Source organism: Leptonotus elevatus, chromosome 2, assembly GCF_054856555.1.
Source record: "Leptonotus elevatus isolate MCC_2025b chromosome 2, RoL_Lele_1.0, whole genome shotgun sequence".
Lineage (NCBI taxonomy): Eukaryota > Metazoa > Chordata > Actinopteri > Syngnathiformes > Syngnathidae > Leptonotus > Leptonotus elevatus.
The window spans coordinates 26,169,448-26,193,986 of NC_141240.1; the positions used below are offsets into that span (position 1 = coordinate 26,169,448).

General features: G+C 40.1%; 2 protein-coding genes across 2 annotated transcripts in view; both read right to left on the reverse strand.

Moving 5' to 3' along the window:
- The window catches only part of LOC147179364 (puratrophin-1-like), a 58,434-nt gene extending 56,151 nt beyond the window's left edge, over positions 1–2,283 (reverse strand). Inside the window, exon 1 of the mRNA XM_086067897.1 lies at positions 2,156–2,283. The gene's annotated coding sequence lies outside the window, so the exon portion shown is untranslated. The remainder of the gene's footprint in view (positions 1–2,155) is intronic.
- A 917-nt stretch (positions 2,284–3,200) lies between these two features.
- LOC147179365 (kinesin heavy chain-like) lies at positions 3,201–22,539 on the reverse strand. The gene is made up of 29 exons (XM_086067903.1): positions 21,971–22,539; positions 19,473–19,560; positions 19,324–19,397; positions 18,971–19,075; positions 18,814–18,862; positions 18,674–18,729; positions 18,511–18,598; positions 16,659–16,783; positions 15,912–16,016; positions 15,664–15,812; positions 15,397–15,545; positions 15,134–15,312; positions 12,952–13,020; positions 12,664–12,870; positions 11,752–11,898; positions 11,443–11,631; positions 11,226–11,343; positions 11,053–11,114; positions 10,268–10,377; positions 10,056–10,157; positions 8,963–9,023; positions 8,784–8,855; positions 8,583–8,687; positions 8,268–8,484; positions 6,626–6,800; positions 6,445–6,524; positions 6,322–6,361; positions 5,738–5,823; positions 3,201–5,236 (listed from the first exon to the last, which is right to left on the reverse strand). Exons 1-28 carry the CDS (start codon positions 22,097–22,099, stop codon positions 5,745–5,747), a joined length of 3,129 nt encoding a protein of 1,042 aa, XP_085924029.1. The 5' UTR covers positions 22,100–22,539; the 3' UTR covers positions 3,201–5,236; positions 5,738–5,744.
- Between the last annotated feature and the right edge of the window lie 2,000 nt (positions 22,540–24,539).

The following is a 24,539-nucleotide window of genomic DNA, read 5'->3' on the forward strand; positions in this document are numbered from 1 at the left end:
TGCCCTTTCAGAACATTTATATAATAAGTTTGGCAGAGAACCTGGAAGCAACGAAATAATATTATTTGCAGATTCAAGTGGTTGATGCCAACATTTTGTCTCATATAAAAACACCAAAATGCTGGTGGACCATAATTAGGGTAGCATTAGCTTCAGTGCTAACAACTCTCTTCAAAGTTGCGCATGTAAGGCGATGTTTTAAAATGTCAATTACATTGATTGAGGTGGCGAGGTCTCCAGCGAATAACGCAATTCTGATGGTTGGGGAAACGTCACAGCACAGCGACAGGTGATGTCAATGGAACACAAATAGCACAGCTTTGCCTTGAAGTGAGCTTTCAACAGTCCTGAGAAGAGCATCAAGAGGCCAGACAGTGACTACACCTGCACCGAGAGGGGACAAACAAACATTCTCAGCAGCTGGCCAAACAACGCATGCATGCATGCATGCATGCAAAAAAAAAAACCCTCCATCAACTCCTATTTATAACCTCACCCTCACGGCCGAGAAGACGTCGACAGACGGTAGCAGCTGCAAAGTGTTCCGGTCACACAGGAGGGGCACCGAACACTTGAAGGCTTCAATTACATTGTGCTTATATGATAATCAGTAATGGAATGACACTTGGTCCATGCACATTTAAGTTAAACCCTTCTATTTGTGGGGGATAGAGACAGAGCCATGAGGCCAATAGTGAAAATCCGTGAGTAATTGACGCCCCCTACAAAGGGTTATGATTGCCTATTTATGCCACACCATGCCACTTAAAGCAGAAAAGGTTTTTTTTAAGGGTATTTGGTGTCTCTAGGAAACTTAAACGTTCAGAGTGGTAAGGTGCAAACACTGGTATTCCATTTGGATTGATTTATCTACTGTGGTCTGTAAGAAAGAATAATACGCAAAGCATCAACACCATGCATCTAGAATGTACATCATAAGTCAATGTTACATAAATGACTGTATGGTCAAACCCCAAAGACACCTTGAGGGAATTTAACCTAACAACAACAACCACGCCAAGATTCCACAATATGGTGCCAAAGTAATAATTTCATAGGTTTGGTATGAGCACAAAAACAGCAATTAAGCAAGTTTTTCAGGAAATAACAAAATAGGTTCCAAAAGAAAATACACAAATTGATGAATTTGCGAATGAAGGTGTTCCCTGAGTTCACAACAACATGGCTGGTCTCGTCCAAGCTTTACACTCAAGTCATGTGCATTCACGATGTAGAACATGTGAAGCCCATAGTGAAACAGGAACGTGCAGAGGGTGGGGCCAATGGGTATCTATTAGAGAGAGGGGGGGGGGGGGGGGGGCATCCATCCAGCATTTAAGCACAGGTTTGACTTCCACTCCTCGCCAGAACGTCTCGTTACATTCACATTCGTTTCCAGTGTGTCCTCGATGCTCACTGTTCGTTTCTTAGTCGACATCAGTTGTACTTTTGTCTTACTCCTAGTTTGAGTTTTTGCTTGTTACTTTGTTTTGTTTTCTTTAAAAAAAAAATCCCCATGATTATCCCAACGCTTTTACTTTGAACTGAAATCCATCCATCCATCCATCCATCCATCTATCTATCTATCTGTCTTCCAAGCATTGGATCTCCAGATTTCACATTCACAATAAATGGAAAATCACGTAATTTCTATATTAAGTACATTAGTTCTAAAACAACATCATTTACTCTAAAATTCTTACAAGACCAGTGTACTGCGTAATACTGAAAACATTATCATGCACAAAAGTCTACCAATTATAGGCTATGCCAATGCTGCGTAGGCTGATAACAGTACAGTAACACCTGTTTCAGACAGAAAGGCAAACAGCGCCATCTCGAGATAAACTGCCTTTATGCAGTCCTGCGCAGAGCAGTGCAGTGCTCGAGTTGATTGTAATAAGCAGGCGAGACCACCCAACGCCAATACTTATGTCCACACATTAACCTTAGCTACAATTAAAATGTCGCCTATGTATGTTAGAACTGGCGTGCCTGATAAACGGCTCAAATGTCCACCCATTCGAATGAAAATGCCTTCTCAACGGCAGCTCTGACACGTTTGTAAGTTCTAACACTTTTTTTTGTAAGTCGTTTGGTCAGGGCTTAGCTTATTACAAAGTAGATGCTAATTGACTGTAGAGTCGACTCGTACCTGGCTCCTCGTGGCGTTAATGGAGCTTGACAAACAAGTGCAGCGAGGGAGCGCAAGCCAGATTCGACTGACTTTCTCGAAGTTTATCCGGAGACGAGTGAAGGAAGAGGTTCGTGGGGGTGCAGGGGGAGGGAGGTCGCCGGTCCAAGGTCTTGCTGGGCTCCCTTTTCTCAGCTTGTGAAGCCAAGAGCAACTATTATTCACAAAAGGTTATGGACATGTAGGGTGAAATTTGGGGCTAAACCTAAACCATAATTTGATCGTTTTTCTTTTCTTTTCTTTTTTTTTTTTTAAACATATTAATGCGGTCCGAGTCCACATTACTTTTGGTACAATTTGCTATTTTTCCTACATGCTAAACACACTCTAAAATGTAATCATTTGGAACATCCCATTTGAAGTATCTCAGTAGCGACGTGCTGTTGATGACGTGCGAGGTGTTGCTTGGTCTCATGATGTTAACATTTGAATGCATATTACTTTGTGGCCCCGAAACGCATTGAATATTCATGATGATGCTTCTCCAAATGCTGTTTACATCACCACTTCCATTCTCATGGAACAGACACAGAGCTGCTCATTATAAAGGGAGGTCCTCTGTCCGTGTCACTTGGACAGTAATTCAAGACATTTGAGAATAATATATCATAGTTTTTATAATTGTGCTTATCTCACACACAGAGGGCAGGTTAAGTTCTCACACTTTGAGACTTACATAAAAATGATTGTACTAAAAGTAGAAGTACTAATCCAACTCTTTAACTAAAAGTAGAAAGAATGCAGACTCTCAATTGTACTAAGTGCAAAGGTAAAAATGCTGTTTTTATACCTGGGAGCAGGTAAGATTTTATTCATTGATTTTTTAACAAAATCACTGGATAAGCCATTTAAACATATGTTCCCATGGCCTTGCTTGCGGCCAAATAAAAATCCAGATTCTAATACAGTATTTATTTACGGGAAGGATTGAACCTGATGCGCAAAGAAAACGTGACACAGTCAAATGACTTCTGTGAGAATTGTTGGCCATTCAAGAAAAACTTGATTCCCTTTCTCCAAGTTTATTGAACTTTCAACGACAACACAATGGCTCACATACAATGCGGTATATATGTATATTTACAAACAGAAGTCTTGCACAGTGGTTATCACAGGATGTCAATGCTACAGTACAGGTCTACAGAAATAAATATAACAAATATTTTAGATTTCCAGTGTAACGTTCTCTTGCAGGTTACTATGTCTTAATTACAAGATGAACAATAAATAGCACATATATAACGTATATATACCAGGCATGATGTCAAATAGAGGGTCTGCTTGGACACTAACTGCAGGCTCTGACCAGGTTGAAGCAGTACCGCATTTCCTCATACAGTCATGTGGGATGGAGTGGTAGGGTGCATGTCAAATCTTGGTGCATATCAATATAAAGCTGCACGTTAAAATTGCAATACAAAGATTTTTTTTACCCCACATTTTCCCGAATCTTAATGGAAAAAATCAGACATGCAGAAGAGCCATATGTATGAACATAGATAATTTGTTGTGTTCTTTAATTCAGACACTGAGCAAAATCCACACGCTTACAACACACAGTGTTCTTCTCTCCTGATTGGCTGGTCAGGATTTATGGCAGAAGAATCACAGCTTGACTCAGTAATACAACAAACGCGCTCTTGTTGGTCAAACCAGACTGGTGGCTGCTCAGCTGGGGACTTCCTCGCAAATGTTTACTCAGCATCGGACTTTGTCTGGTTCTCAATTAAAGACGGAAACACCAAATAAGAGTAAAGTTCTGGGAGGCTCTCTAATATTTTCCAATGAATTTACATCGACGGTGAAATCTTGTTTCTGAACTCTGAACGTGTGCATATCAGCCGCAGTAAACGCACCAACCTACAATGATAGCAACTGAAGCATCACAATATTAAAGCACATAAACGATTTTCCGGCCTATTTTTATCTTTCCCTTTAAGAGTGTGGTGTTTGTGTGTTATGACTTTATATCATGGGAAGACAACAACGAAGACATTTAGTTCAAAACAAAGCACCGGTACCAAATGAGGGATGATGAGAAGCACTCCTTGGCTGGATTTACATTGCAGGTCTTAACACCAAATTCCAATTTTTGTGCCTATGGTATATGCGATCTGCTTCAACTTTCCATATGTGATATCAACATACTTAACATTGAATGAAAAACTTGAAATAAACACATGAACGACAGAAAAACAGTACAGACTGTGTCTGTGATTGTAGTGACGGAATACCTGATCAGTCCATTTACACAGCAGGCATCTTGAACGATATCCCCCCCCCCCTTTTTTTATCCATGTATAATTGAGAGCTGATGCTGAGCGTAAGATAGCCAATTCCATGTTTTTTTCTGCTTACACTAATATGCAAATGAGGCCACATAAAGATACAAAAGTCCAAATTTGGTCAGTGATGCCTTGAGTGTAAAACCAGCCTTTCCCTTTCAGTTATGTGTTCAGGTCAATCGGACGGTTCACTCCTGACTGGAATCACAAACATGCAAATATTTGGAAGCTAACCCGCTAAGTGACATGCATGCTGTGTATGTGTTTGTAGGTGGGGGGACTTCTGTAAGGAGCAGGCATTATGGACACTGTGGCCCTATTGTTCTAGGGCCTACCACATGAGGCCCTTTAAGAAGACGACACGTGCAGGGGGAGGTTGTGCATTAACACAAAAAAGACGCTGGTCAAAAATCTCAATTACAGTATAAACCACTACTATCTTTTTTTTTGTTGTTGTTGCAAGAATCAAATTCCAAAATATCCCAGGGACAACTTGATTGGCTGAAGGATTGCCGGGTTCTGTATTTACAAAAAAAACAAAAATAAATCCTGCGCTAACTTAATTGACAGCTGCCCGCCTATAGAAGAAGTAATTGGGTGGCGCTAGAAGAAGGAGCTTGATCTACTTAAAAGGCTACAAAGCCATCGTCATCATCTTCATTGGCGATGTGGTTAGAGGAATGGAGAGGAAGGCTGCATGCAGATTGCTGGGGCGGAGGGTGAGGGTCATCGGACATGTACAGTGTTTGGTCATCACCTGGGGAGAGACCAACAAAAATTACAATCAATAAAATTATATAATTCTTGGGACAAATTGAACACTGCGTGCTTCTTAGTTGACAATAATACTATAATAATACAAAAATAATAATATCGCATGTAGGAAAGGGGAGCCACAGTTGGACAATGAACTTTTCAGCTGTTTATAAACACAATGAACACACTCACGCAGGAGCTGCTGTCGGCCACAGCTCACGGACTGACACTCACACGCAGAAATACTCTACAGTAGGTGAGCTAACCTCATCCACCTTGGCCCCGCCTCTTAAACTCTGCTACAAATATGCATGTTATGTTTCGGTTTTGTAAGGGTTGGGTTTTGTTTATTATGGGTGTGTTTGTTGTTTTTGTCTGTGGTTGGTGTTTGTCATGTGTTCCTGATTTCTCCCCCTGTCTCGTTATATTTGATCACGTTCACCTGTGTTTCTTTTGAATTGAAAGTACATTTTAATTACACCCAACGTCTGTATCTTGTTACCTTGGTATTAACTTGCAGCTGTCTCCTGGTGAGCGACGAAGTGTCTATTCGAATCGTCCACCTCGCTGCCACAGTGCACATCGCTCCTGTTTAACAAACAAACAAAAAACAACCTTCTCCATTGGACTAGTTGCTCCATGCTACTTATCACTAAGTAAATAATGCTCAGTTTTGGCTGGCATTTTGGTTACTTCGTTTCACTACAGGCAGGATAAGGTACTGTCTCTCGCTCACATTCCAAAACATGCATTTTTGTCTGAATTGTTGGGGTGTAGCTCAGTGGTAGAGCATTTGACTGTCGATTAAGAGGTCTTTGGTTCAATTCTGGATGCCCTCTCATACTCTTGCAAATGTCTCCATAAAGGTCATAAAATTGATCTTAAACTGTCTATTGATAGCAACAATTCCACATCACTGAAAACTACAACAACGAACATCTTGTCAAATGAATACCTCACATCCAAATTGAGCATTATTGTATTTGCATACGCAGAATGTTTGCTATAGCTCTTGCATACCTGTACCTAAAATTGAGGATCCTGGTGATATTGTATTTATAGACTGAAAAAGCTCAACATCCTCACCTGTTGTCATTGATGTCTCTTGTGTCACTCGTGCTGTTTCCTGTTGGCAACAGAAAATGAGTTTAAAACACATACTTCCTGCTTTACTAATAGATTAATTCACAGATTAACATTGAACTGAACCATTTTCAATATTAAGTGGGAAGGACTCCAGTGTGTCTCCATTGTATCTGCCCGCTCTGTAGCCCAGTGCTGTGGAAACTCTGTAAAACAGCAAAAGGAGCATCAGGATAAAGCTGTTGCAAACCCTATTGTATCGGTGGTGGTCTTTGGCAAAAAACAGGACAAAATATGTTAGACGCACGTGTTGGTCTGAACAGAGTTGGGGTTGCAGTTGATGCTTGCGGAGTCGTTTGGTGTCATGTTGCTCTGAAAGACGGCGTTGCTGTAGGTGTTGGCGTGCTCAGTGGCCCGGATGTACGAGTAGAAGGGGTTGCTGGGAGAGCAGACGGGCATTTGCTTCGGCCTCACGGGTTTGGCTGGGGGCGAAATGAGTACAACTGTCATCAAAGTGCGTCACTTTCAAGCCATTTTCTGCACAGGTTATCGTGTTCATTTCTCAAACAAACATACAGTTTGCGGTCTTCAATAATTATACATATTTTTGCAAACATTGGAGACAATTTTGTTTTTGTGAACATTAAAGACGAACTAGAAAAATTCCCGCGGAAATTTTGAATGGGCCTGCTAACTCTTGCAACTCTTTTCAATGAGCTGAACAGTTTAAAATTTCAACCGTTGAAATCGCTCAAGAAATGTGCAAGTTAACCATAATCAAGATCAAATAAAGTATCTTACTGTCCCTTTAAGAAATATGCACATTCACGCACACACATTTGATTTTAAGTAACATTTCAATGAGCTGAACAGTTTAAAATTCAAACCATTGAAATCGGTCAAGAAATGTGGAATCTACCATAATTAACAGTATCTCACTGCCCCTTTAGAAAACATGCACATTCACGCACACACATTTGATTTTATGTTGTGAGGAGACGTCACGCACCAACATTCCATTGATTTGTATAGGATTACGCTCACCTCAAACAAAAGCCTCTCGCGACTTAACGGTTGAAGATGCAGATTCCAGAAATGGCTCGTTAGAACGGCAAGGGTTTGGGGAACGCGAGCATGTTCTCAGTTTTTTAATCGGATGAAAAATGACCAAATGAGAGCAGGTTGAAAACTTATGATTGATCGAAAATGAAGAGGGAAAAACGGCGAAAATTACATTGAAAAGAGATCAAAATAGTGCGACTTCTCCTCGTTTAAAGTGAAAATAAAGGTACTAAATGACACCGTAGCCAAATAAAACTTAGTTCTTCAGAAAGCAGAGGCTTGTGGCTACAAAATGTGCGAATTTGATGTCTAGTGAGCAAAGATTGTGGCCATGGTGACGAGTTGAAGTGAAACTTTTGGAAATATATTTTTTGGTTCCCGTCACTGAAAGCTTAATTGGGTATCAGAGTGGCGATTACACTCACTGTCTTTGAACCCGCACAGGGGGAAGAGCTTTCATTCCTTAATTTGTTTTTTGACACTGAGCTAAAGATGGGAAAAATTCCAACAAAATGAGCTAAAATTCATATCAATCGGTTAACGTATGCGCGCGCAGCATCTCTTTGAAAAAGGTGCTTGATGTGTGATTTTGTTTTTCCTTTTCCCATTCATTCCTATGGGACTTTTATTTGGGAGTTTTTTGGGAATAGCGTCGCCATGGTAACTGGGAATTCTTATAAAAATAATAGCGCAGCGAGTCAGATCGAGCCGCATCGTTTGATACCTCATTTGTGCCGGTGCGATCTACGGTACGGGCCGCATTTTTGCGGAAAATAATAAACCCTTTTTCCCTTTTTCTAGGATAGTAATATGTGCCTTCTGCTTCGCAGCAGGCCCATAATTAGAGAGATGCATCTCAGTTGTTGTAAATATTCAAGGACCAGTACCAATCTGCGCCGCATGAGGGCGTCGCATGGCATTTTTGGCCCTCATGGCATCTTTAATGCGGTCGACTTCCTGCTGGTAGCGACGGCGGTCCATCATGGCGCCCTCCTTGGCGTCCCTCAGTGCAGTCTCCAGGGCCTTAACTCTCTCAGCAGTAGACCGAAGACGTTTCTCCAGCTTTGGAAGCTCACAACGCAGATCTGCATTGTCACGAACCAGCTGGATGGATGTGAGGAAATCAGAGGACTAACTTGAGTGCTAATGATGTCACTTGATGGATGTAGACACAGAAAAGATGCGCCACGTGTGCTCCTCACCTGTTTGTGAACTTTTGTAAGTTGGTCCAGGTTATTCTCAAGAAAGGAAATCTTCTGCTTCTGGGTGCAAGACCCCCCGCTATCATCAGGTTCCATTTCGGAACTCTGTAGATTGGAGAGTTTATGGAAGAAAAAACAAAATAAATAAACTTCACAATATAATGGAGATGAATGATTCCTTAAGAGAGTATGTTGACTTACTTTTTTAACCCGCGACGTGAGGTCCTGAACAAACAGCTTGCGGAGGTTGTGGAGGGTCTGGAGCTCGCGGGCCTAGGGCAAGGACGGGTGAAGAGAAGGTTAGAGGACGCCCTCACTTGCAACATCTGATATTTCAGAAAGGACGTAAAGGAGAAGTTGGTGGTTTAAGGTTTACTCACGACAGTCTCCTCCAGACCCTTCAGGTCCTGTTTAGTCTGCTCATGGCGCTCGTGCAGGAATCTGATAGTAAAAGGTAAACATTATCATCATTACTTCATGCATTGATCACCAGCATTACTATTCTACTTTTTCTCACAAGAAAACACAAAATATCCTGCAGATTCTGGATTCTTCACATATTCATGCTCCCAAATTTCAAAATCCAAGGTTTCACTCTGTGCATATTAATTCATTCAATCCCCAAAACGTATGTATAAATACGTATTGTAGCCCCTTCAGACAACCACATTTTTTCTGATGGGCATAAGAACGACATGGAAATGTTTTTTTTTTGTGGTTATCTCATGTTGCCAGGATAATATGGCTATAACGTGTTGTAAACTTACCAAGCTTATATGCAACATTTTTAACATAAACATCATGCAAATCAACTTGCGATTGTGATTGGTGATAGCTAGGATCTGATCATGAACCAGAAGTGTTGACATCATCCAAATTATGCGTTTTATTGGTTTAGACATGCAAATATGTCATGTCCACTGGGACCATCTACGGGTCTGATGGGTTAATACTTTGTCCTTCCCTCCCAAAAACTTATTTATAAGTTTTTTTCCTCCAAAAGTTTTTTTTATGCTATAGCATACAGATGGCTTTGATGCACCTGAAGACATTGTTTAATGCAATGGTAGTTGTTACAAAAAATAGCCAGGAGGTGGCAGCAGAGTATAAGCGATCAGCAACATGTTGCAACAAGCTCTTTTCCAGTGTTTTCAACAGGTTTGTGAATAATGATGAAACTTAGCTATATTCTGATGCTAATTGCTGCAAATCAGAAACAGATACAAACATTTTTTTTCCTAATGAAAGAAGAGACTCTAATCTTTCTTTTGGTAGGTCCCATGTTTTTATAGCAATATAACACAATATTCTGTAGGATTTGCAAATCAGTCAAAATCCAGTAAAACAGCCGGGAGCAAAGGGGGTTGCTTCAGTGAAAATGGCTGGGAGTGAATGAGTTAATGTTTTGATTTTATTAACAGTCATTGGTGGCTACCACACATTCATTTGAGTGTTAATTGGAAGATGACTTACGAGAGCTCCTCCAGGCGCTCGCTCTTGGTGCTGTCCTGACTCTTCAGACGTTCAAAGTCGGAGCGAACCTGAGCCAACTCCAGCTCCATCTTGGAATTGCGACTGGACATGATGACACACGTACTATTAATGTCATGTTCTATTCTTCATTACAAGCAAATCAACGTGTATTAATAGCAAAAACAATATTTTGTAGGTTAAGAGTTACAGACTCGGTGAGTTCGTCGATGAGCCTCTGCTTCTCATTGATCTCATCACGCAGACGTGCCAGCTGCTTGTGATGGAGGCCACGGTGGGACTCGCCATGCTGGCGGCTAATCTTCTGCAGAGTTGCAAATCGAATTGGAAGGAAGCAGAACACATCATTCAACTATGTGTTTGTTAAAAAAAAAAAAACTAAGTTTGTCTATAGCAAAAGTGTACATCACATTCATGACGAGCTCATGAAATGTCAATTTTATAATAAACCGCCAATTTACATAACGTGTGCAATTACATTTGTATGCAATAAATATAGTTGATTTAGACATACCTTGACTTAAATTATTTGTATACAAATGGTTAGGTCTTTGCAGTGACTGTCCACGCTTCAAGTGTAAAACGAAACAAGTAAAGCTTATTTTTGAAAATGTGTGTGAACGACCCGTTCTAACGAACTGGGTAAAGTCACTAAATTGACAATATTGAGTACCCATTCGCTTCGTCACAACAGTCTAAATCTACCCCCGATCGTCATGGTAACAAACACTGTACATGGTATTTGCATGGGAGAGATAACAAGACGGCACCCTTCCCAACCCAAGAACTGAGTGAATTCAAACAGAATGTTGTAATTGTACAATCACTTTTTTTTTATCCTTAGTCTATTTTGATGGAGAAATGTCAGAGGCCTTTTATTCCGACACCTGGGAACAAGTTTAAATTTGGAAGAAAAAAAAAAGCTCAGTATGTCTCCTTTAAAGTTACCTATGGAAAAACACCATGATATATTTTTTACCTTCACATTTCCATCTTCAGTCTCTCCCTTCTCTCCATCTTTCTCTTCCAGAAGAGAATTATCTTGTAAAAGAGAAGAAAAGGAGAAATGGTTGGGCACTGAACATTGAGTGTTTAAGATTTGTTCTACCTGTTTACGCCATCTTGTTACACTGATTGTGTCCTGAACATTACCTTGGTCTTGCAGCTTGGCCAACTCTTCGCTCAGAGAGTCGTGACTTTCCTCCAGAAGCCTCTTCTTGTGTTCCACGCTCTGCATGTACTCAGTCAGGGAGCGAATCTTAGCTTCATGCTGCAATGCAATGTTAGCATTATCACCCGTCACATGATAACCATGACAAACCTCTTTGATTCATTCCACTAATTTCTTGTTTGATCCTGTGGGCCTCACCTGAGAGATGAGGAGATGGCAAGAGGAAAGCTCCCTCCCAGTCTCCTCCATTTTGCGGTGACACTCCAACTGCATGTTCTCCAGTTGTCGGCAACGCTTCACCATGCTCTTCACCTCCGACTTGATCTTGCTGATGTAGAGGCGAGCCACCGTGAACTCCTCCTCGATGGCGCCGCTGATCTCCACCGGCTGAGCATAGGAGGAAATACGGCTTTCAGGTGTCATCCATCCATCCATCCATCCATCCATCCATCCATCCATCCATCCATCCATCCATCCATCCATCCATCCATCCACACTCCAACTCACCAGTTTGATTTCACCATTGCCCACAATGGAGCTAAACTCGCTCAGGTCCCTCATCAGCCCATTGAGGACGTCAGCAATACGCTTCCTCTGCTGACCGCTTACTTCCTGCATGCGAGATAGCTCCGCCTCCAGCTCCATCAGACTGGCCTGGTTCAGAGAGCCCAGATAAGGTGGACAGAATGTAACTATTGACGCATCTCTAAAGATAATATAATCATATCAAATATGAAATTAGAATAGCTCATAAAATGTTAACAGTAGTTATTTTTTTATATAATGGGCCTTAGTAAGTAATCTTGCACTTAAGCCACTCTTCATTAATGTAATGATGTGATTTCATTTCATTCAATTTGATCTCTTTTATATTTTCATAATAATAATATTGTCAATATTTTTCTTTGTTAAGTGTATTGGCATTACAATTTTGTTTTAGTACGCTTTGGCATCCATTTTGAACATATTACAATCACAGTTTCTTGCCGTATAAAGCGTTAAAAGGGATTTTTTGGGGGAAATGTATTTTAACATTTCTTTTATTGTGAAAACATAGCAAAGTATTTTTTTGTGAGCCACCTATATGCCTGAAAACGTGTGGGTGAGCGAGCAAGTTAGGTCAAATTGTGGGAATCCCCCACACCCACCCACAGTATTTCTCTTTCATCTAGTCCCATCTGAGGCAAATCACATCGAGTCACGCGCGTGATTTGTTTGGCAGTTTCTACTTCAGATGCTGCCAGACGCAAGCCAACCATTTTTCTATCTAGGCATGGAACTGGGTCGACAGTGACCGGGACTCACACTCGCGCTGTCTGCACAAAAGGCAGCAGCATGTACCACTTCACAAGCAGTGCAGTGAGCCTCCTTGAATATGTTAACAAATTTCCAGTGCCACGCTCTTCTTCTTGAACGTACCATTTTCTGGGCCAGCTGGTCAGCCAGTAGCTGGTTTTGCAGACCTTTCTCCTCCACCTCCTGGCTCTTTTGGTCATAATTGATGGCCAGCTCCTCCAGAGCCTGCAGCACCTCCTTCACCTCTGCCTTGGCGCAGTCACTTTCCACTTGCAGCCTGCCGAGCTCCGCCTGCACCTTGTCGCCGTCCCCACGCGAAGACACCAAGAGCTGCCGGTAAAGATGACACACGTAAGAAAGAAGACTTGTGAGTCTTTGTGTGTGAGTCTGCGTGTGTGAGTTGGTGTGTACCTCATCCTGATCCAACATTTGCTGCTTGAGTTTCTCCACCACCTGACACTGCAGGTTGATCTCATCATCCTGTAATACACATCACATCTCCATGTCAACGGCCACTAACAGATCCGTCCATCCATTTTCTATAACATTTTAACCTGTTCAGGGTCAGGGGAGAATGGAATCTATTTTACAGCTGACTTTGCGAGATAGGCAGACTAGTCGCCAGTCAATCACAGGGCACCCAGAAAGTTGTTTTTTTGTTTTTAAATCAGAATTATACAGAGAAATTTAAAAGCCCCCCAAAAAAATTTAATTAAAATATGTGTCGTAAAATTTGGATTTAGTTCTACATTGGATTGTATATTTAATGTAATATAATGGCCATAAAAAATATTGCTATGTGAATAAAGTTCTATATATTGGGCACATGCACTTCAGGTCATTCTGCATAGCTTAGGCCAGAGGTCTGCAACCTACGGCTCTGTAGCCACATGTGGCTCTTTAGTAACTCTCCTGTGGATCTCTAAAAATAAAATTAGGAACAATTATTTAAAAAAAAAATCCTTTACAAATGTATTTAAATTTTTTAGATAAAATATTATTCAAATTAATTAATGATTAAAATAAAAAATAAAAAATAACCAAATATTCTAAAAAAATTTAGTCCAAATGTTTTAGTTGCCAGAAAAAGAGAGACAAAAGCTAGATGGAAAAGTGTTTTAAAATTACCTAAAATTTTCCAAAAAGGAAGAAGAAATTAATAAAATTACCATAAAATGTCCATGAAATTGCCAAAAATGACAAATACTTTCATTAAAAAGGCTGAAAAGAGAATGTTCAAAAAGTAACCATAAAAATATACAAACAAAAGAAGAAAGGCAGGAAATTACTAGTGATGCATCGAATATTCGGCCACCGAAAATTTTCGGCCGAAATGAGAAAAATATGCATTTTCGGCATTGGGCCGAAATAAAATTGGAGCTGAAAAAATATTGCCGAAATAGGATGTTGTGGTAACGCAAGCAAAAAAAACGTATGTATGTATATTATATATGTATATGTATGAATTAATCGCCGGGGTGAGCGTTCTGCCTCTATGTTAATTCATAAGCAGTAGCCGAAAGCTAGCGTCTTGAGGCTTACCCGGTCGATGCTATCTCAAATCAGGGGTGAGGAATAATGGCAACGGCACAAATTGTTAGCGGAAAGCAGTATCTTGATCTCCGTATGGTGTGTACGCCAGCGAGAGAAGAGGACGCAGAAGACAACACAAGGCAAGTGTGTGTGTGTAGCAGCTACGCGCTAGCTTACAGCGTTCAAACTTCTTATTCTGCAACTGAAGTGTCGTAGCAAATTGTTTGCTGCTGAAATGCAAATAAAGCCCCCGTTGAATAAGCAACACGGCGCCCGGTTCCTTTACATGATAAATTTGTTTATTTCACATGACCGAGACGAGAGCTGCGTTACCAGCAGCGACCCAAATCAATTGAAGTTGACGAGTGACGACACTCGAAAAAGTTTACAAAAATAAAGCTTCATCTCCAGATTATTACGTCCAACAATGTGCAGAAAAGCACTGTGTCTGTGTGCTAACGACAACTTTATTTATCATAGAATAACACTGCACTGTGTGCTTACTGTATGCTTGTGGTTATTCGCATTCATCCACCTCATTTATTTCTCAATCATTACTGTAGTAATATGTGTTGAAAATGTGGAGTGGACTGTAACTAATGGTGAATCTGAATGATTATCGGTTTCGGCCCAAAATTTTCATTTTGATGCCTCCCTAGAAATAACTATAAAATGTTTTTGGAATTGCCAGCAAAAAGTCTGAAAATTTATTCAAAAAGCTCAAAAAGTAGCGATAAAATATCCAAAACCAAAAGAAGAAATCCTGAAAATTACCATAAAATGTCCACAAAATTGCCAAAAATATCAGAAAATGTATAGCAATAAGGCAGGAAAAACACAAAACATTTTTGAAAAACAAGATTTTTGATTATTTAATTGGCGTAAAATGTCTCTTTTGACGGTAAGGTTGCTGCACTGACCCCTGGCTGTGCTTTTTTTTTTTTTTTTTTTACATTTTTTGCAATACGACTGTTTTTGACTGATAATCAAGTGTCTTCTATCCATGTGGTAGAGTTGGATTACAAAGTCGAGGTGATGTGTCGAGAATGCTGAAGCTTACCTTGTCATCCAGCTGCTTGTACAGTTTGCGAATCTCCTCTTCGTATTTCTGGCGCTCCTCCTCGGAAATGCGCACCACAATGGAAGAGGTGTCATTATCCAGGATGGGCCGCTCTTCCACCGACTCGTAACGGCTCACAATCTCTGGTTGGGTCCTCTCCGTCTCGGGTACATCCTCTCCTGGAGAACGTGATGATGGCACAGATTTAGAGAGTTGCATCTTTTTTTCAAAGAATGCTCATTTGGTTGTGGACATTTTCTCACCGTTCCTCCAGCGGTTGAGCTCAACCTCCAGCTTTTGGATGCTGTCCTTCAAAGTCTTGTTCTTCTCCTTCTCCTTCTCGTACTTCCTCTTCCACTGCTCAGCTGTCAGTTCCAAGTTAATGGAGGCGGTGTTTCGAATAGTCTTAGCACTGTGAGGAGCATTTAGATTATATTTTAATGAGTGAATAGATTTGTAATATGTCAACAACAAAAAATAGGAATAATTCTCCAGTGCAAAGTACAAAGAAACAATCCACATAGTTGTACCGTTGTCCAAACATCAGTGTGGACTTAGTCTCAGCATCGTTATAGCTGGATGGTGAGCAGCAAATAAACATGGTGGTGCGACAATTGCCGCCAAGAGAGTCTTGCAGGATGCGGGTCATTTTGCTGTCACGGTATGGTACGTGGCTTTTCTGTGAAAGGAGAAGATACAGTAGACACGGCGCCTTTGGATAAGAGGCAGAGGAAAGGACGGAGGTGAAAAAGGAAGAATCATGCGAGTGAACCCTCACCGTGCCCTCCGCCAAGGCGGAGATGACATTTCCCAGGGCTGAGAGAGACTTGTTGATGTTTTTGGCTTCATCCAGTACGGCTCCTGCAGCCCCTGTCTTACTGACCTGGTGCACAGGGTGGATGGTCACAAGTCAAATTTAACACCTGACATCTCCTATTGGAAGGCAATGTTTGCATGTGTGCGTTTGTGGATATGTTTTATGAACAGGATTTAGAATACTATTAAATCAATTTACATTTAGTTTGCTAGCACAATTGCCTAGTCAGATTAGCACTGCAGTGGTTCAGTATGGATCGGATTTTTTTTAATATATATATAATCGAGAATATTATCTAGAAAAAAAGTAGCATATAAACTAGTGCTGTCAAAGTTAAAGCGTTAACTAATAATTAATCACAAAAAATTATCGCATTAATCGCACTATTAATTTTGACCGCAGATGATAGCAAGAAAGGTAGCACAGGTTGTTTTTTGACAAATAAACATAACTACGTGCATTAAAGTAAATTTAAGAAATGTTTGCGTATGACATTCAGAATATTTGTTCATGTCAAACTATTGGGATAAAAAAACAAGATTTTAAATTATGCAAGTAATTAACTGATAATTATAACTTAATTAAGCGATTAATCGTGATTAATTCAAATTCTAATATGTGATTAATCTGATTTAAAAATGTAATCGTTTGACAGCTCTAATATAAACATTCATCACTATCTGGCTCGCTTGTTGATTTTTATCCCACCTTCTCACTTCCCGCCAGGTCCACCAGATAGAGTTTGCCACAAAGCTTCTGCTCGGTCTCCACATGCTCCTGCTTGATGTTGATCAGGAAGATGCTGTGGCTGCGAGAGCTGTGCTCATTCATGTCTGCACAAATACAGAAATAACACCATTTTTAATATACATCAAACCTGCAGAGTCCGCATCACCGAAGACACTGCATTGATGAGCCTGTCGTTCTCCCGCTTCATTCTTCCCTCACTCGTGAACAAGACACCAAGATACTGGAACTCCTCCACTAGGCGAAAAATCTTATGCTGACCTTAAGAGGGCCCTGTAGACTTACTCAACCGAGGGAATAGTCTCACACTTGGAGCTACTAGTTTTTCAATTCCATTGTAATAATAAAGAATAATACAAAGCACTAAAATTCTCTTTTTCAGGCATCTTTTATTTATTGCATTCACTTTGTATGTATGTATTTGATGGTAATTATAATTTATATAAAACAAGCAAAATGACAGTTACCTCAAATAATTAATTTTTTAATAACAGAGACTTTTTTTATCATCATATTCTTGGCTAGCAGTTGAATAACTATTGCAGATTTTAAAAAAAATAATGAAAATTGATGTTAGCTGCTGGAGACAGGCCAGTTGGCTTTGGAGCACTCCTAAGGTGCCCTTGAGCAATGCACCAAGCTCCTTAAATGTTGTTCAACAAAAGAGGCTACAAACATAATGTGAGCTCAAATAGATCTGAAGAAAGCACACTTTGAATCTATACATAAGAACAAATTATAGTGAGATGATCAGTCTGAAGGGTGCACACGTTACAAAAAATGGGGCCGAAATTAGGCATTCTTCTATTCTTCCAAAACGTGCAAGCTTCGGATTTCTTCCAAATGTGCTGTCGCTCAGTTTCGTGTCACAATTATACGGAGGTAGTTCAGTTGAACTCGGTCACACATAAGGATTTGCCTCCCGGTGATCAGGGAGGCAAAATAACTGTTAACACAGCCAACACAGCAGAATAATTGCAAGATATTCTTTTTAAGAGACATTTGAGATCAGCACCTTTACTGCTCCCAAGGGAGTGAAAATGCTCAAACTTGGCTCAATGGTTTGCTTTAGACACCCTAAGCCATCTGGGATACACAAAAAACTTCCCTATGACCGTAAACAGGATAAGCATATGGAAAATGGAAAGTTGATGTGGCTTCATAATGTAATTCAGTTTTTTCATAAGATATTTCAGAATGACCATGAATGCTGATGACGAGTGAAAAACAAGCAGGTCATTCAATCCCAGCTGTAAGTGCAGCAAGGTGACCTCATCATGCAGAAAAGCGGCAGCACTATCTGACTATCTCTTCCCAAAAACAACGTTCAGGTTTCAGAACTCAGAACGCTGTCCTTGCAGCACAGTGAGTCAGCATGAGAAGACTGCAATGGCGGCATCATCGATATCATTGCCTTGGATTGTTACACTTCAACAAGCTTTGTGATATGTGTGCTTTATCGGCTGTGTCATGCAGTGAGCATGTTGCCATGGCAACAGGCCCTTCCCATCCAATCAACGTTCTTATCATTTTCTAACATACAACACCATGTAATCCATAAAGTACATACACAATCCTTTGGCCTTAATCAGACAGTGTACATCAGCCCAGTGGTTTAAGGATGAGTCATCGCATTTCCTCAAACACAATATCAGTGAGACACAGAAAGCAAATACATAAAATTTGGAACAAAGGGCTCTATTTTTGTAGACTGGCGCATGGCGTAAAAAAAACGGCAATTTTTGTACAGGCATAAGTCTAGTCTACCGTGTTTGGGACCTTGTTGTGCAGACTTGGAGTTCGAGAGACTTACTGGTAACAGCAACATGGCGGTTTGATTTGCCCACATCAATCACATCCATCACTTCATCCGGGCTGGACACAAAGCGCTCAGTGCACCCCTGAGGATTGGAGAACAGGTTGAGCATTGGATGGATAATCGCGGGATGAGTCATACATTCGTAACTGTCACACACCTTAACATATGGCACACGGTTCTTATCCTCATGAACAGACAGGTTGGTCTTTGTCACTAAGAAAGAAAAAAGAAGATTGCAAATGGTGAAATACCAAATATATGCTGCACATGCAAAGAATATTTATTTTAGTCACTCACCATCCAGCAAGTCACGGATTTTGTCCATGTAGATTTCAAAATATGAAACCTTTTAGAGACAAAGGAAATAGATTATAGATGATGAGCAGGGAATGAGGCGGAAGTAGGGAACAGCAATGTACGCATAAAATCAGCCAACAGGAGGCGACATTAAAACCTTGATGATGAATTCCAGGTTTTCATCCATGGCAAAGATGTGGTTGAAGATGTCCTCCGCAATGCGCGGGATGATGCCCATTTGGTGGGGATCGTGCAGCTTGCCCTGGAACAGTAAGTCACATAATGAAATGACTGCGCATCGTAATCACTCAACTTATCACAGACCGATAAATAACTCAACAACACAAAATAAACACACTGATTTATTTATTTTTACCTCGAGAATCATATCATATAGCATTACATAGCATCGCACCGTAACTTATCTCATTGTAAAAAAAAAAAAGGCCAAATTGTAGAAGATGCCTCAGCAGAGATGCAGTCAAAATAAAGTAACTGTGACGACTGTACCTCCATGGTGTGAGTCTTGCCAGAAGAGGTTTGTCCATATGCAAAGATGGTGCCATTGTAGCCACCCAGCACATCTATAAGAGTAGAAAATGACATGACATTAATGACACTAATGGTAAATATTTCGATGATCTGGTTTGCATTCGTACCTTTGACAATCTGCTTAGCACAGGTGTTGTACACTTGCTCTTGGGTGGTGTTGGTTGGAAACACTCGATCAAACACGTACGACTTGCCCTGCAATCGTGCATTATATTAGGGAAGCCGTCAAATATTTATTCAACTGTTACAATCGTTGCTGTCAGGTCAATTTAATCTGTTCCCACGCCATTTGTTATTTATGTATTTATTTTTATGCATTGTTAACCAACTAAGAAGGGAAGTCAACTTCCCTTTTTTTTTTTTTTTTTTTTACAATAATATGTTCTATGCAACCCCACTAGTCTATAGTATTCTGGTTCATATTGCGTTGGTGGAATATGAATAAGTAGCAAAATCCAGCCATTTTTATCTGTCTCATGAATGAATAAAAAATAAAAAACATTATTACAAATTTGGGGCGTCAGGTGATTAAAATTTTAATCGTAATTAATCGCATGACTTTATTAGTTAACTCACCATTAATCACACATTTTATATCTGTTCTAAATGTACAATACATTTTCCTACTCTTGTTAACAAAAATGGGAAAAAATGTTAAACTAATAAAAATAGTTAAAATTACTTTTTGACATCTATAGCCATCAATGACAGTGAATGAGTTAATTTCTCAGAATTCTGCAAGCTCCAAGAAAGCAGACTGATGTGTTTAAACGAAATAAGACATTTGCACACAATTGCTTTTACCTTGCAAAACAATGATCAACGTTTTTGCACATTTTCTGACATGTTACAGACCAAAACAGTAACTGAGACAATTTCCACATATGCATTTTCTGCACTGACAATTTGAAATAATGTCCTTTTTTTTTTATAAAGAGATTTTTTTTTTATATCAGACTGGTCGATTACTTTAAAAATTAATTGACAGATTAATCCATTATTAAATAATCCTTAATTGCAGTCCTAAAATACAACAAAATGGAAATTTGGGTGGCTTTATTGCCTTTTTTCAATGGCCAGGTCGATCGCCTTCAACTTGAAGTTTGCATCGTCGGCATTACGTTGCATTTTCGGGATAATGAGGCAGTGTGCTTGAGCAGAGCTAATCTGATGATGATCTAAATGGTTTAATATGTCATTTGATGAAAAAAGTTTATTGAAAAATAAAATGAATAAAGAGTGAACATGGGGGAGGCAAAGCAAAGGGGGGAACCCTGTATTTATTTTATAATATCTGACAGGTCATGAACATGATATCCATCCATTTTCCATAGTCCATCATGCTGCCCTTAGTGCCCACTGCCCAATATAAAATAATGAGCTCCATAGTGATATATATGAACTTTCTGTTTAAACTAATCCCATACAAACAATAACTGCGCGACAAAGGGACGAGTGACTCAGCACACACAAAGGCCAGCGACAAAATCACATAGCGTCACTTTCGTGGCACACTCGATGAGGAAAAGTGCTATTAGCATATTGACTCTACAACAACATACATGAAAAAAAAAAGATTGGAAATCAGGTACTTGGGAGGAGCTGCAATAAAGGAGGAGAAAGCAGGTCAATTGCTAATGCTCAGGCCGGGGAGTTATTGATCCTAATTTGAGAAGTCACTTTCGGACTCCATTATTGCTTACGACAGTACAGCCTCTTCTCGCTCTCTTCTTCGAGTGATGTGTGTGCCATAAAACAATACAAACAACATAAGCTGAAGTAGTAAAGAAAACCACATTGCCTAATTTGGTTTACTACTGTTACTGAAGGGGGTTATTTTGTTTATATTCATTTGATATCCAAAATTAAAACATAAGAGAACAATGACAAAGTTCTCTGAAAAGTGCTAAAACTTGAATCATATATGGAGAAGTAATCATTTGTTGGATTAAAACATTTTTAGATTCATTTCATACTAATCAATGTTTTTTAAAATTAGTCGTATTAAAAATCTTTTTAGCAGCTATTGTTTTAACAATAAAAGACCAGTAAGACCAGAAAAAAAATAGTAACGGACATCTTTTTTTGCCATCTTTAGTTAATCAATTAAATCAAAATGGACATAATGAATCCGTTAAGAAATGTAACGCAAATTCTAAAACAATACCTAGATTGAAGATTACAATTACAGAAAAAAGTAATTTTTCATACAACTGATGTGGCTGCCATGTTTTTGTTCACTGCTATCTCACCTGACATTGGGCAAAAGACAGACTACACCCAGGACTGGTCGCCAAACAACCACTCTCATTCACACTGTCACTGAGTGGGAACTGAACCTATGCACAGGTTCAACTAGCACACACAATTTTAATTATGTTGCCCTGACAAAATGTCCACACAAAGATAACCACACACGAATAGTGAATAGGATATCATATGTGCTGCACAAAAACAGAAATACAAGAAAACACGTACGCACACGTTAAGGCCCAAAGCGATGATGATGATGATTAATTGATGAAGGGCCTTGGGTGCACAACAAGGCGACTCCCTTTTCTACATGAGTTGATTTTTATGTATTCATTTATTTTTGCTCGCTTACCCCGACGGCGACAGTGTCATCTCCTTGGAATTTGGGCAGGAAGAGGTCCCCCCGAATAATCTCGGACTGGTTGAGAGGACGAAAGCGACAGAGCACTTTTATGTTGCACTCGGCTGGGACGTCGGCCATGGCGCAGATTGGATGAGGAGGATGAGGAGGAGGACGCTGGCGAAGATGCTGGTGGCGGCCTGGACCCGAAGCGTCGGGTAAAGGAAAAAACACGACAAGAGATCCAACAAACGAGGTCGCGTCTTCTTCTTCCACAGGGACTGCAGAGAACCTTCGGCTGTTGTTTCTTTTTTCTCGACTATTTAAGCGTTAAAGGCAAAGAAGGTAGGCGGTGTTTTCGTGTCGCAGTGAGTGGGGACGGCGATAATTAGTCGTCGAAACGCCAAATGGCCGGCCTACATTATTAAAAGAACAGATTATGTGTAATGTGCCCTCCGCTTCTCTGGAAGATATATAAGGTGTCGTGTAGCTGCCTTTTCCTTCTTGGGGGTGCGTCAGGCTGGTTGAAGGTGAGCGATGCTGCTGTTGGAAGGGCACTGAGTGAGGTACAAGGCTACTTCAGCGCCCTCTGTTGGCGGGTTCGTGGAGGGCGTGGCCTGCATCCTTGTAAAAGTGGTACCCATATAGATTTCGTTCATACGTGCTTTGAGCATAGACGCGTACGTCGATGTCAGCGCCATATTAGATGTGGAGATATGGAGGATCAGGGAAACACTTACAGCTTTCTATAGAAATAAAATGTTGCATATTGACAATTCCAAACATCGGAGCATTTCTAATATTTCCGCAATGCAACACAATGCAAATTCTTGCTTTAGCCTACACGGTGAAAACAAACGGTGTATTGTGTTGCTTTTGCCTGTGACTCTCGTGGCATTTCTGCTATTTGGACTTATTTGACTTTGGGTACTATTAGAAATTTCAAATATTTAGTTCTTAATTGCTAAATAATATCTTTAGAAAATGATTTTAAGATATAATTTCTATAAGACAAGAGTGGCTATGAAATAATGTTGTTAATACCTTGTTTGGAATTTTGGTTTCCTTAAATTTATCATTTCCAACCCAAAGAACTGAAAGACAGGGGATTGTTGGTGCAGGGCCGCTTAAAATGCCTCATATCAAACCAATTACTTAGGGATTGTGTTAGTTATTGAGTAAAACATTTTGCAATAATTATATAGCATTATATAACAAAAAGTATTAGGCACGAAATCTTCCTGACTGTCAACTAAGTGCAACACTGACTAAATCCCCTTTTTCGTCAAATATCTGTTGTTCCGAATTGGTGTATTGTGTGGGGTGAAGTTATGATTGTATAGAAGTTTCCAATGTATAAGGACGTGTTGGTGAAACTGTGATTTGATGGGGAGTTTTTGAACATTAGAGTCGGCATTTCGGAATTGTCAATACAACCGGGCAGATTGCTCTAGTAGTCAAATGACATTCCATCACATTTTGAAATCAAAATAATCCTGAAAAATCTAATTACAACGATGCCCAATGCTTTTCAATGAGTGGAGACCTTCCTTTCACTGAGTTGACCACCATTTTGACCTGTGACGTAAGGTCGGAATTGTCAATAGACGGATGTTGATATTTATCACTTTCCGTAATAATTAATAACTCAAGTAACCTGTACAAATAAACAGAAGGTAATATCAGCAAATTTATTATTTCACAAGTAGGCTATGTATCGAAGAAGTATAAGTAACATAATTAGTTGCAACTGTTTTGGTGTTAATGAAATCAACAGCAGGTGCGCTTGGGGGGCAACAACGAGACAACCTCCGAAACAGGAATGGTTTTACAGGTAGACGCCACTGACATTTCCCCTATCATCTTTTCTGACTGTTTTTCACTAGTTTTGCATTTGGCTAGGGTCATTTTCACTACTGGTAGCATGAAGCGGTACCTGGACCCTACAGAAGTTGCACAGGCAGTCCAACTCCTCCAGGACGGCACATCAGGCATGTGTGCAATTGCCATAAATTCTAGTGTGTCTCCTGGACCCTACAGAAGTTGCACAGGCAGTCCAACTCCTCCAGGACGGCACATCAGGCATGTGTGCAATTGCCATAAATTCTAGTGTGTCTCCCAGCAGTCTCAAAGAGGAGATTACAAGAGATAGGCAGTTACTCTGTAGAAGGTCCTTGATCCATCAGCAGGACCAGTATCTGCTCTTTAGTGCACGGAGCTCAATGATGCCCTCACCCAGGGGTCAGCAACCTTTCTGGTCAAGAGCCATTTTAACCCAAATCAATTACAAAAATAGATTCCCCTGAACAACATCTGTCGTCTGACTCATCTCATTAGGAGTGTCAGGCATTCATATAAGCAGGCAGGGGCCATACGAACTACTGTGTACAATTAAGAGTTGCTGCAATTAAATTTAAGCAACATGGACTAACTTGCTGCATCATTTTTTTCACTTTGATTTTCGAGGTGTCTTTCAAGTCAACATACTGTAGGTTGATAGTTTTCAATTCCGTCAAATGCTACATCATTGGGGTTGGGGGGGTTCCCCGTTTGTGATACACAATGAACTATATGCCACGGA

Bases quoted from the DNA above. Each gene is read 5' to 3' on its own strand.
- LOC147179365 (XM_086067903.1), bottom strand. From the start codon at position 22,099: ATGGCCGACGTCCCAGCCGAGTGCAACATAAAAGTGCTCTGTCGCTTT. The intron at 19,076-19,323 runs GTACAGTCGTCA...TTACTGTTCCAG, and splicing joins GCAAGACTCACACCATGGAG to GGCAAGCTGCACGATCCCCA. The intron at 13,021-15,133 runs GTAAGCTTCAGC...TGTGTATTACAG, and splicing joins ACAAGCAGCTGGATGACAAG to GATGATGAGATCAACCTGCA.